This window comes from Esox lucius, chromosome 12 (genome assembly GCF_011004845.1).
Source record: "Esox lucius isolate fEsoLuc1 chromosome 12, fEsoLuc1.pri, whole genome shotgun sequence".
Lineage (NCBI taxonomy): Eukaryota > Metazoa > Chordata > Actinopteri > Esociformes > Esocidae > Esox > Esox lucius.
The window spans coordinates 20,360,299-20,374,109 of NC_047580.1; the positions used below are offsets into that span (position 1 = coordinate 20,360,299).

At 39.8% G+C, this 13,811-nt stretch overlaps 1 protein-coding gene across 3 annotated transcripts in view; it reads left to right on the forward strand.

Moving 5' to 3' along the window:
* atp13a2 (ATPase cation transporting 13A2) overlaps window positions 1–13,811 on the forward strand; it is a 28,144-nt gene that overhangs the window by 3,374 nt on the left and 10,959 nt on the right. For 2 of the 3 annotated variants that reach the window (XM_010875431.5, XM_010875428.5), the window contains exons 2-12: window positions 8,514–8,599; window positions 8,691–8,858; window positions 8,967–9,022; window positions 9,208–9,277; window positions 9,397–9,476; window positions 9,629–9,706; window positions 9,917–9,986; window positions 10,227–10,361; window positions 12,997–13,063; window positions 13,265–13,396; window positions 13,615–13,758. In XM_010875431.5, coding sequence (XP_010873733.3) covers window positions 8,597–8,599; window positions 8,691–8,858; window positions 8,967–9,022; window positions 9,208–9,277; window positions 9,397–9,476; window positions 9,629–9,706; window positions 9,917–9,986; window positions 10,227–10,361; window positions 12,997–13,063; window positions 13,265–13,396; window positions 13,615–13,758 — 1,003 coding nt within the window. In that variant the 5' untranslated portion in view covers window positions 8,514–8,596. Of the gene's footprint in view, window positions 1–4,649; window positions 4,982–8,513; window positions 8,600–8,690; window positions 8,859–8,966; window positions 9,023–9,207; window positions 9,278–9,396; window positions 9,477–9,628; window positions 9,707–9,916; window positions 9,987–10,226; window positions 10,362–12,996; window positions 13,064–13,264; window positions 13,397–13,614; window positions 13,759–13,811 lie in introns of those variants that run through there. The other variant, XM_010875430.5, reaches the window with a different exon arrangement.

Genomic DNA, 13,811 nt, shown 5'->3' on the forward strand with positions numbered 1-13,811 from the left:
CTTTTTAAATCATAATTAAAACAGAAATCACCCAAATGGCCCTGATCAAAAGTTTACATACCCTTGAATGTTTGGCCTTGTTACAGACACACAAGGTGACACACACAGGGGAAAATGGCAATTAAAGAAGAATTTCCCACACCTGTGGCTTTTTAAATTGCAATTAGTGTCTGTGCATGAATAGTCAATGGGTTTGTTAGCTCTCATGTGGATGCACTGAGCAGGCTAGATACTGAGCTATGGGGAGCAGAAAAGAACTGTCAAAAGACCTACGTAACAAGGTAATGGAACTTTCTAAAGATGGAAAAGGATATAAAAAAGATATCCAAAGCCTTGCAAATGCCAGTCAGTACTGTTCAATCACTTATTAAGAAGTGGAAATTGTGGAGATCTCTTGATACCAAGCCAAGGTCAGGTAGACCAAGAAAGATTTCAGCCAAAACTGCCAGAAGAATTGTTTGGGATACAAGGAAAAACCCACAGGAAACCTCTGAAGAAATATGGGCTTCCCTGGAAAAAGACTGTGGTTGTTTCAAGGAGCACAATAGGACTACTTGAACAAAAATGAGCTACATGGCCGAGTTGCCAGAAAGAAGCCTTTACTGTGCCAATGCCACAAAAACTTCTTGTTATAATATGCCCGACAACCCCTTGACACACCATACTGCTTCTGGCACACTGTAATTTGGAGTGACTAGACCAAAATAGAGCTTTATGGTCACAACCGTAAGCGCTATGTTTGAAGAAGGGTCAACAAGGCCTATAGTGAACAGAATACCACTGTGTACCATGGTGGTGGCTCACTGATGTTTTAGGGGTGTGTGAGCTCTAAAGGCATGGTCAATCTTGTGAAAATTGATGATTGCAGCATTTTATCAGAAAATACTGGCAGACAATTTGCAGGAAAGCTGCGCATTGGACCCTCTTGGACTTTCCAGCATGACAGTGACCCTAAACACAAGGCAAAGTTGACCCTCCTGAGGTTACAGGAGAAAAAGCTGAAAGTTCTGGAGTGGCCATCAGTCTCCTGACCTTAATATCATCAAGCCATCTCAAATGTGCGGTTCATGCAAGACGACCAAAGAGTTTGCATGACCTGGAGGCATTTTGCCAAGACAAATTTTGCAGCTATACCACCTGCAGGAATTTGGGGCCTCATAGACAACTATTACATAATACTGCATGCTGTCATTGATGCTAAAGGAGGCAATACACAGTATAAAGAACTAAGGGTATGCAGACTTTTGAACAGGGATCGGTTCATTTTTTTTCTTTTTGCTATGATTGTGCCATTCTGTTATGGCCTACAGTTGAATGTGATTCCCATAAGAAATAAGACATGTTTTGCCTGCACAGTCATGTTTTCTTTACAAATGGTACATATTATCAATTCTCCAGTCGTATGCAAACTTTTGAGTACAACTGTAACCTACCATCTTTAAGAAGCCCTCCTGTTCTCCACTCATTACCTGTATTAACAGCACTTGTTTTAACTCGTTACCTGTATAAAAGACACCTGTACACACACAATCAAACAGACGCCAACCTCTCCACAATGGCCAAAACCAGAGAGCTGTGTAAAGACATCATGGATAAAATTGTAGACCTGCACAAGGCTGAAATGTGCTACAGGACAATAGGCAGCTTGGTGAGAAGGCAACAACTGTTGGCGCAATTATTAGAAAATGTAAGAAGTTCAAGATGACGGTCTATCTCCCTCGGTCTGGGGTTCCATGCAAGATTTCACCTTGTGGGGCATCAATGATCATGAGGAAGGTGAGGGATCAGCCCAGAACTACACCGCAGGACCTGGTCAATGACCTGAAGAGAGCTGGGACCACAGTCTCAAAGAAAACCATTAGTAACACACTGTGCCGTCATGGATTAAAATCCTGCAGCCTTCGTAAGGTGCCCCTGCTCAATCAAGCGCATTTCCAGGCCCATCTGAAGTTTGCCAATGACCATCTGGATGATCCAGAGGAGGAATGGAAGAAGGACATATGGTCTGATGAGACAAAAATAGAGCTTTTTGGTCTAAACTCCACTTGCCGTGTTTGGAGGAAGAAGAAGGATGAGTACAACCCCAAGAACACCATCCCAACCGTGAAGCATGGAGGTGGAAACATTCTTTGGGGATGCTTTTCTGCAAAGGGGACAGGACGACTGCACCGTATTGAGGGGAGGATGGATGGGGCCATGTATCACAAGATCTTGGCCAACAACCTCCTTCCATCAGTAAGAGCATTGAAGATGGTTCGTGGCTGGGTCTTCCAGCATGACAACGACTCGAAACACACAGCCAGGGCAACTAAGGAGTGGCTCCGTAAGAAGCATCTCAATATCCTGGAGTGGCCTAGCCAGTCTCCAGACCTGAACCCAATAGAAAATCGTTGGAGGGAGCTGAAAGTCCATATTGCCCAGCGACAGCCCCTGAAACCTGAAGGATCTGGAGAAGGTCTGTATGGAGGAGTGGGCCAAAATCCCTGCTGCAGTGTGTGCAAACCTGGTTAAGAACTACAGGAAACTTATGATCTCTGTAATTGTGAACAACGGTTTCTGTACCATATATTAAGTTCTGCTTTTCTGATGTATCAAATACTTATGTCATGCAATAAAATGCAAATTAATTACTTAAAAATCATACAATATGATTTTCTGGATTACAGACTTCTACATGCTTTGTAAGTGGGAAAACCTGCACAATCGGCAGTGTATAAAATACTTGTTCCCCCACTATATGTGCGTGCTTTATGAGGAGTTATGTGGGCTGATCATTGCAAACGTCCATAACCAGTCCTTTAAAAAATAAATAACGTATGGTAAAAAGGAATGGAACCAAGATGGCGAAATATGGGCGGTTCTACTTTCCATGTGTATAACTAATTGAATTTTGTTAGTTCTGGTTTTGTACAGCTATTTTACATGAATGTCTGGCGAGTGCTGTTCGTCGTCGTCCCCAAAAAGGGGCGGGAAAACGTTGCGAGTCAAGGTTCCCGGATGTGCCTGTCCCAGCGAAATCTGAACTTTTTCTTCGCCTCTCACGGATCCCACGCATCGCCCAAAAAGCCATTCGCTCGCCATGCTTCTCTGTATTGAAATTGAGACCCCCCCGACCGCGAATAGTGTGAATTAGTGATATGCAGTTCGCGAATAATTCGTTCGTTTTGAATAAATAGTTTTAGTGACGTGGGACTCACGAGTCATTATTTTCTAGTGACCCATTCAATTGTATCGTTCATTCGAACGTTTGACAGCGGAATACTACAACATACGCATGAAGAACATCACTTGCTTCATACCATAGACTGTATATATAAGCTTCATACCCGTCCAGCTCAGTTCTCCGATCAACTTATATGTGCATTCGCAGAGAAAAATAGATCAAGACAGGAACATCATAAAGACATGTTTATAACTGATAATTGAACACAGACTATAATAATGAATATCGTTAGTTGATTACTGATGCCATGAAAAAAAGATGAAAACAAGCACGGAACTGGAACGTCTGCCAGCGGAGTTCCGAGTCAGTAGAAAGAGTCGAACTTCCCATCGCTAGTGTGAATGTACCGCGAGGAGACTAAAAAGTTAAGATATTATGGGGACTGACCAATCACGGGATTTTGCGTAGGTGTTTGTGAAATGCTTTCCGTACAATTAAAAGAACAGAACTTTAGTTCCACAATAATAAAGTTACTTGATCTGCTTTTTCAGTCATTAAAACGGTGGATGGAAAACAATAAACAATTTTAGTAGCAGAGAGAGGATTCCCTGAGCTGTACAACTGTACGATATTTTCCTACATAGACGCAATCAAAAGAAATGCAGCGTGGAGACAGGTGGCTGAGATAGTATATAACTATACATTTATATTTTAATAATGGTAAATCCCAACCAGCAAACATCTCAATCGGTACCAAATACTGGCATACTAAACAGTACGTACATCACCATCACCTGTAGTATGCAGCATGCGATTTGACATACAGCCCTTAACTCTCGCTCGCTCTGAAAAATATTGATTTCTGCGATATTGTTTATAATTTGCGGAAGTCAGGGAGACGCTATTAAAATGCGGGAGACTCCCGGAACTTCAGGGAGAGTTGGGGATGTCTGTAATTCGTGTATAAAGTTGGTCTATGTGTGCCAATAGTATAGGCCGTATAAAATACTGATGTTGTATTGGTGGATTTAGAGATATAAGGGGACACAATAATAACTTTATTTGTATAGCACTTTTTTAGTACAATTAAACAGTGATTTACCCACAATAAAAATTGAAATACATTAAAATAATACGAAGTTAAGGAAGTGAAAGGAATAAACAACAAATAAAAAAACAATGAAAAAATATTTGTAAAAGCCATGTTATAAAAATACTTTTTAGGTAAGATTTAAAAGAATGCACTGACGTGGCATATCTGACATTCTGTGGTAGGCTGTTCCAGAGTCTATAGGCTGATCTGAGAAGCCTAACAGTGCAGTATGAATCAAGTGACAGACCATGTAATACCTTTAAAAGTTATAAGTATAATATTCTTACGTTAATTTGTGTATGAAAGTTGTGAATGCAAGTTCTAGTCCAGTTACATCACGTGACTGGGCCACGTGATGTAACTGGACAGGATTCAACACTATATTTCCGCACCGCGGTGTGGCAAAGGTTTTCGGGCGTTTAGAAACCTGTTTCGCCAGCACACATCACTACATACATGTTATGAGTCTGCTAGAGTTAGCTGGAAGTGAACGTCTATTATTAACCACCTTTGTACGGAATATGCCTGAACTAGAATGTGAAGTTAATGAAGCTGTTTAGTTTTAGAAAAGCTCTGAGTTGACGTCTTTTGATTACAGCTTAGGAGAATCGGAACATGCCATGTAGACAGGTAAACACAGGTGCGCCTTATGACGCGCCACGCACGCAGAGATAGCTATCGTATGCAATTGTAATCACAGCTTTAGAAATGACCATCAATTAAAGGTAAGCATTGCTTTCTTCGATTTTTTTTGGTATAAAAATGATGTCCTGGTAAACCCTGTTGCAGGACTAAGAAATGAAATACAGCTTCGATATGTTTGAAAATTATTTGTTTTCGTCTACGGCAATTTCATCTAACCACGAACGCTATTATTCTTCTGTCTTATTTTCGTGGTTATGTTTACGTGGCAGTAAATAAGAGACAGAAGTTATATATTTGCAGGGGGACTTGGCGGTTGCTTTGGTTTTTGATGTAGATGTTGGCGAAGATATTACGTACTGTCTTTTAATTATAATGTTGGAAGGAGTTTTTAAAGACAGCCTGCTACTTAATTTGAAAGGAAACCTAGGCCTGGTTGCGAATCTCTGAATGGCTTCGAGTTTGACACCTAATTATACAAGCAACATCTTGATATTACAACTGATTACCTATTACCTATCGAGGATGTCAATACATTTGTTTAAAATGTGGCAGGAGAATGTTCAACTAACATAGATGTTGTATGCCGCCATTTTGTCTCTTAAACCATCTGTTTTTATTACCATTGATGGAGACAGGTGTATTGGCAGGTATAGGTCTATTCCTTCTGCCAAAAATGTTACATTATTTGTCAAAAGGGTTTAAATTGACATTTCAAGGTGCCTTTGTTAAACAAAACCAAACAGAGGATCCACTACAGTTGTCCAATAACTCTTTGACAAAACGTTTACACAGCTGAAACGTTTACTTTTTGTGGAAGGTATATACCCCACAGGGTTACACAGGTGTTAACAAGGTCACTGATGTCAACTTAATTGCTTGAGACCAAAGGTCACTGTGGCTCTTTATAGCCAGGTGCATTTATATTGGGAAAGGATCCTCTAGAACAGGGATTCAAAACAACTCTTCGGGACCCACATTTGACTAATTCATCAGTATATTTTATGCAATGGATGGCAATTTACAGTTTGTGATGTTATATCAATTGTTTCTGCTTTACTGGACATGTTTCTCTTGCAAAATATTGCCTCAATTGGCCTTTTATGGTTAAGGGTAAAATAAAATAACAAATGGGGTGTAGTTCTGTTTTGAAAGGGAAGCCATTCACCATTACAAACCCTTTATGATCCATTCAAGAAGTTTATCCGTTACGAATGATCAATTTAAGAGGATGATTCAGCTGGATTTGGTGTATTCAAAATCAGTAAACAAGTTGTCAATGAACAGTATTCAGTGCAAATTAAATGCACAAAGTTTACCAATCCATCAGTTAACAACAACAAAAACATTGTTTTTACCATTCAAGTTTGAATAGTTACAACCTTGTTTCCAAAAAAGTGGTGCTCTAATGCTTTTGAACTGTGCGAACTGTTAACCAGCTGGATGGTCCCTCTCCTATTTAGCCCGGGGGACGCAATCCCAAAAAATATTTCAAATTGATTCGTCAGACCCGAGGACAGTGTTGCACTTCACCTCAGTCCATCTTATATTAGTCAGGCCGAGAGAAAGTGGCAGCATTTCTGGATCTTTTTAATATATAGTTTCATCTTAGCATTGTAGAGTTTTCACTTGCATTTGTGTATGCAGCGATGACGTGTTCCTGAGCCCTTGCAATGATTTCCACTACAGAATGGTGTCTGTTTTTAATGCTGTGCCATCTGATGGCCCGATGATCACAGCCCTCCAACATTAGCTTTCAGCATTGTCCCATGGGTTCAGAGATTTTTCTGAAATTGTTGCATTATATGTCTTAGTGTTGAATCCCTCCCTGTCTTTTAATTTTGAAAGTCTCTTTCTCTTTTTAGACTCTTTGCTCTTTTTATACCCAGTCATGTTACTGACATGTTGCCAATTTTCAATTCTTTTTTTGGATCCTGTCCCAGCTTTTTTGAAACGTGATGCTGGCATCTAATTAAAAGTGGGCATATATTTAAACAGAATTTCTCAGTTTCAATATTTGATATGTCGTCTTTCTACCATTTTCTATTGAATATAGGGTTAAATGATTTGCACATCTTTGCATTCTGTTTTTATTAACATTTTACACAGCATCCCAACCTTTTTGGAAATGGGGTTGTGCAATAAAACATATCCATGTATCTAATTAAGACCCAGAATGTTCCTACGTGTGAAGGCAGTGGACAGAAACAGCATTATTTACAATCAGTGGGAAGTTAGGTACTTTTTTTTATTTTTATTTTTTTACTGTAGGTCTGTGGTCACTCAAAGGCAAGTCACATATTGCAACCGGCAGCTGGCTTTGTGTAATGTTCTTAATATAATCTGTACCAGCTACTTATCAATAATATCTAGCTAGTTTTCGTGGAAGTTGCACTGGTAAACACCATCCTTTCATTTTACATGAAATGGCTTATGACTGGCTGAATTAGAAGCTTAAAATATTATAACAATCAAATCATGATAGATTTTGGGACATTGTTTAGCTTTCTAAATACGGGTCATTGGTGCACAAACTTCTTATAGTTGTAAAATATCATGACTATGATGTGCTTATCAAATAATGTCACCATTTAAATTTTTTTTATAGTTTTGTTAACATTAGTTATTCTTTTTCCGCATTGGAAAATTAAAAAGCAAATTCTTGTGGCATGGTGTAGCGAGGTGAATCGTGTCAGATTTGGAAGCTGTCCACTGGTCTACACCATGCCATGCGAATTGGCCACACATGGAGCTATAACAAGCGATATGCTAGAACATTTTAAAAAGCTCATGCCCCTCACCTCATGCAACCAATAACCTAAACCATTTGATAGAGTGACATAGATGAAAATATTAGTGAAAATGATAACAGTGAAAATATTGAACGGATGCTGAGGTTTATGAGTCTAGCTAAACTCCAAATGTTGGCCTAGAAGTGTGGTTGTTGCACTGTAAAACAACATTTGTGCCGTATTGTTCATGCTAGTCGCTGGAAAATATTTTGTATAAGCGATAGGAATCGAACCTACTACGATACTGGAGGAGTAAAGAATGTCTTTGAACATTTTAATGTTATCTATGCATTAAATCTTTTCATTGTTAATTTGGCCTTTTTTGGGAAATCAAAATAAAAGCTGTTTATTATTTAAAAAAAATACAAATACTATTTTAAAACCTCAGGCAACCTAAACCTTTTTTGCGACCCACCAGTTGTGAGACGCTGCTCTATAATTAACTTGCTCAATCACCGCTTACTCCCTTACGCTATATTAGATGAATGTGGCACAAGAAGAGCCATTAAATCAGACTCACTACCTTTGCAAAGATTGCAAGCACATCCAATGGACCCTGTTGTGCTCATGGTGGAGGGAAAGATGACTTATTAAATATTTTATCGATCAAACGTTTTATTTCTGTTTAAAATATTATGAAAATTAACATGTTAGAATGATGCATGTGATGTATTCATGATGATTTATAAAAAAAATTAAATAATAATTGGTCCATAACACTTAGCACCGCTGTGTTAATGTTAACATAATGGGTGTGTACATGTGGCATAGAATTGTTTGCGGAGGTGTCACTGTGTTTACTTACCTCCAGCCTGTTCCACAGGGAGTCCGGCACAGGAGGAGCCACCAACAGGGCTCTGCTCCCCTAGCCCAAAGAAGGAACCTCACCGCAAACCTCAAACACACATGGTAAGAGCCTTTATCTCCTAATAAGTAGTGTGCAGTATATAGAAATTCATTCATTTTTCTCTCTCTTTTTTTTGTCCTGCTGGCGTGTCAGGATGTCCAGGGTTTCAAGTGGGTGCGCTGGCGTGTCTGGTTGTGTCGCATCGGGGCCTTATTGTCTCTGGGTCTGCTGCTGATGCTGTTCCATTGGAACCCTCGTCTAGGTGTCCTTGTTCGCTGCGTCTCCTGTCCTCCAGCCATTGCAGAAATCCTGCTTCTCAGGGTAACGTTGTTATGTTCGGGGTGTGGGTGGGTTAACAATGCCTGTTCTGTTGAGGTAGTTAGAAAAATAGGACTTTGATTAATGGTGTTGTTCTTGATCTCCTTTTAGGACAGTTTCGGGCATCATTATGTTGTGGAGGTCCTCACCGAAGAGCTGGAGGGCAGGTTAGTGAAATGTATTCATCTTCACACTAGCAACTGGCTTAAACAGATTCAGCCATGTAATTGTATAGTTACTCTGTAAATACTAGTGTTAAAATTATTTGTCCATTTCATTTATATTTTTATATTCGGTCAGCTTGAAGCCACTGAAACAGTACAGTAATGTCCTTGTGCTCTCTGCCTTGTAGTTTAGAGCTGGCAGAGAGTGAGGCAGACAGTTCAGACTGGAGAGATACTGTCCAACTACACAAAGAACAGGTAAACAAGAATGGGCTAGTAAATTGATAAAAGGTTTAATTAAATTAAATGATAGTATTAATGTGAGAGCTCAGGGCTAGAGACGTCTACAGTTTCTGTGCTTTCTGAATTTCTTTCAGGTACCAATGCTGCGTTACTACCTGTTTGAGGGGATGCGTTATATATGGATGGCCAGGAAAGGAGCTTTCTGTCGTGTAAGGTACTGTACTATGGTGGTGGTAATTTATAGGTGTTCAGTGAAAAAATCTGGTTGCATTGATGCGTATGAAACAGATTTGTATGTACTTGTTACAAATAAAATGTAATAACACTCACCAGGGGTTGATGTAATGACTGTTTCTTTCCCGTCAGTGTGCTCAATGAGGAGTGGACGTGTGCTGACCTTTATGGATACAGAGAGGGCCTGAGCCGCCGGGAACAGGACTCCAGGTACGTGTAGATCGCACCATGTGATGTGACACATGGAGTCCTCTCTCAGGGCTAGATTATTTTGGGCGTACATTAAAGATTTTACATTTGCCTATCCCAAATGCTTGACTTTAACCTATCTGAATCTGGAGGCACAGATTAGATTCACAAGCGTTCACTCATTCACCCATCTAAATCCAGTCTCTGGCTCAATTTCTGTTTTTTTATCAGGAGGAAGTTTTATGGGAGCAATCTCATTGATGTTCCTGTGAAGTCCATCATGCGTCTACTGGTTGAGGAGGTGATTGGCTTAAACAACGATTTACATTTTCTCATTGATTTACATACAGGGGCCAGATTTAACAACCATGTGCAGTGGGGCCCTTGTTGATAGACAGAGGGGAAGTAGACGTTCTCTTAAGTTAAACCATAAAGCATAGCTGTTTCTCAACAGTTTTATTTCGGGTACACATTCACATACAGTAGTACAAGTGTAAGGCCTGCTCACTGTAGCCCTTTCTCTGTTCTTGGATCTCTGCAGGTGCTCAACCCATTCTACGTGTTCCAGGTGTTCAGCATTGTTTTGTGGCTGGCTGATAAATACTATTACTATGCTGCCTGCATCTTTTTCATCTCCCTCATTTCCATCTCTGTGTCTCTTTATGAGATTCGCAAGGTAAGTGACCCCAGGGGGCTTCTCCTGTATCCTATGTGGCCCTATGAAAGCTTTCAGAAAAACTAGATATGTTTTAAGTATGCTTTTGTTATGTTATACATTATGAAACACATTTTCCTATTAGCTGTTTATTTATATGGCACAATTCATACATCGAAGCAATTCAATGTGCTTTACAAAGAAAAAGAAAACAAATATAAAAATACAATAACATTAAAAACAAATACTCAAATAAAAACATAATAAGAAAAAATACAATAAGAAAACATTTAAAAACATAGGAAGCTATAAGGCATGAAAGTGTGGTTAAGTTTAAGTGCTCAGTCATAGGCATGTGAAAAGAGAAGTGTTTTTAACCTGGATTTAAAAATGTATACGTTTGGGGCACGTCTAAAATCTTCTGCCGTATATAATTAAAAATTTTAATCAGGGCTGTTTCAGTGCTGTGGTGAGGTTGAAAGCCTGACTGAAATTTGTCTAAAAGACTGCTTGAGGTCACAAAATTGCTGAGTTGATTGAAGACAACCTTCTCAATGATCTTGGATATAAAAGGGAGATTTGATACAGGTCTATAGTTGTTCATTATAGATGCATCCAGTGTTCTCTTTTTTTAATAGGGGCTTAATGGCAGCTGTTTTTAGAGACGTTGGGAAAATGTCTGATTGCAGAGAGCTATTTGCTGTAGGTCCTTTGTTATAGAAGTCTGATGGCAGTGTGTCGAGACAGCAAGTGGAAGCTTTAAGATGTCAAACTTTTTCTTCTAGTGATTTCTGATCAGTTGTATTAAATTGCAACATAATAACCACGCAAATTCATTACATTTCACAGTGGACTTGATTTCAGATGCTATCTGCTTTATTGGGTTTGTAAGCTTGTCGACTATGACAAATAGAGTGCGGGTATTGTTGATATTCTTGTTGATCATTCCCGATAAATGTTGCTGTCTGGTCCTGCGTAACTCATTGTTGAAGCTCCCAAGGCTTTGTTTATAAATGTCATAATGACTTTGAAGTTTAGTTTTCCTCCACTTATGTTCCGCTTTCCTACATTCTCTTTTCAGGGCGTTTACCATCATGGTGGTTCTCCATGGTGTTTTCTGTTTGCTCATAGTTTCCTTTACCGGTGCAACACAATCCATGACATTCAATATGAGTACATCAAGTGTTTTAGCACTTATTGTTGGAGAGAGAGCTATGGCTTCAATAAACTGAGCATTGGTACTCTCATTAATGTACCTTTTCTTAAGAGAAACAGAGTTTATTGGAACATTCGGGGTGATAAGTGATTAAAAAAAAGACCATGACCGAGGAAATATCGAGACCTTTAGACAGAACCAGATCTAGAATATGGCCTTGAGTGTGTGTACACCCTTTTACATATTGAGTGAGATCAAAAGTGTCAAGTAGTGCAAAAAGGTCTATTGTCTCAGATGGCACATCTTGTAGCATGTTGAGTGTCTCAAATAGAACCAAATTCGAACAAGTTAAAGGTAAGTGCCTGGCAGCGCATACACTCGTTGTCGTATGAGCAATGATTGAACAACAGGTTTACATTTATTTCAACCAGAACAAAATGGTTCTGGTCGATTTGCTGTGTAAGGAGTATTGTGGTTGTATAGTCTGTATAATGTGCTGGTTTGCGTGCTAGATAAGCCAGTCTGTAGTCAGTCCATCTGTAATGAAGAGATATTTACTCAACCTCAGTACAAACTCAGTGCTAAATAAGTATTTGGACAGTGACAAGTTTTTGGTATTTTGAATTCCAGCACATACGATTTCAAATTTCACAATGACTAAGAAGTTAAAGTGCAACTTGGTTACAAATTATTTGAACACTTACTACCTGAAGTCTGTGACCTATCAGCAGACACTGAGTTACTTCCCTGGTGATGCTCTGCCAGGCCTGTCCTACAGCCATTTGTCAATTCTTGCTTGTTTTCAAGAATCTTTCAGTAGTTCAACAACACATGATCAGGTTAGGTGATTGACTTGGCCAGTCTAGAACATTCCTCCTTTTGGCCCTGAAAAATTATGCTGTTGCTTTAGCAGTATACTTTGGGTACATGACCTGCTGCCAGATGATGTGAGGGCCAGTGTCTTGAGGCATGTGGTTGAATCTGATCAGATAGATATTTCTGTACTCCAGAGTTGGTCCTTCTGCTGCCTACAACAGCTACATCATTAATGAAGACAAACGAGCCAGTTCCAGTAGCAGCCATACATTCCCAAAACATAACACTTCTCCACCTTCTTTCACAGATGTGTTGGTATTTCCACCACACCATTTCTGCTTGACATCACCCTGGTACATGGTGTTGTTGGTCTCTTCTTCCTACAGTACTCTTTTTCAGAACTCTGCAGGCTGTTTTTTAATATTTTATTCCATCCACCTAACATGACATTTTAGATCTCCTAACCATCTATGGAAAATCAATTCTGCTAGTTATAACCAACTTGGATTCTACTAATTACTGGTTTTCTGTATCTAAATATAGTCATGGGTGAGCATTGTGATTTTCTAAAATAACTAACTAAAGATTGAGATATGTCTCACATTTTGTGAGAAAGATTACTCCTGGAGAAGCAATAAACTGACACCACTACACCACTGAAATGTCTGTTCTGTGATTCCACAGCAAAGCACCATGCTACGTAGCATGGCTCAGCTTATAACGAATGTTACTGTTCGCAGAAGTTCTGGAGGTGAGTTATTTTTCTCCACTTTTGTCTTTCACAGCAGCTAGCCGGTCATGTGTTCAGTTTACAGACGTCACCAACCCTGGTTCTCAGAGTGCTATACTGTGCTCAGTTAGGTTTTAAGCCCAGGGTGAACACACCTGACTCCAGTATTTAAGGTTTTGATGATGTTGAAATACATGATGATTCCCTGTCTTTGTTTTTTAGAGGAAGATAGTGTGAGTTCGGTGGAGCTGGTCCCGGGAGACTGTGTACTGATCCCTCAGGAGGGGCTGCTGCTTCCCTGCGACGCTGTCCTTCTGGCTGGTGAATGCATGGTGAATGAGAGCATCCTCACTGGTGAGGCTAACGCATTCAAATGTCATGAAGTATCAGTGACCTTTAGGAGCTACACTGAGGTATTGCTGACAGTGTCTGGTTGCCTTTGCTAATTGTCAACCTGCTTAATTTCACTTCTGTGAAAATGACCGATTTCTGGTTGTTTTGTAGCTCGTTGCGAGTAATCTGAATCCACTATAGCAGCTACCCGGTCTTCTTTCCACTCTCCCTGGCTATAGGTGAAAGTATCCCTGTGATGAAGACTCCACTGCCGGCTGCTGCGGGGCGTTACAGTGCTGAGGCCCAGCAAAGACACACGCTGTTTGGCGGCACGCTATGTATTCAGGCCAGAGGAGGGGCCATTGCTGTGGTCACAAGCACAGGTGAAATGGATACCTTTTACCCATTACGTTTGAATTCAAAATACAAATGCATG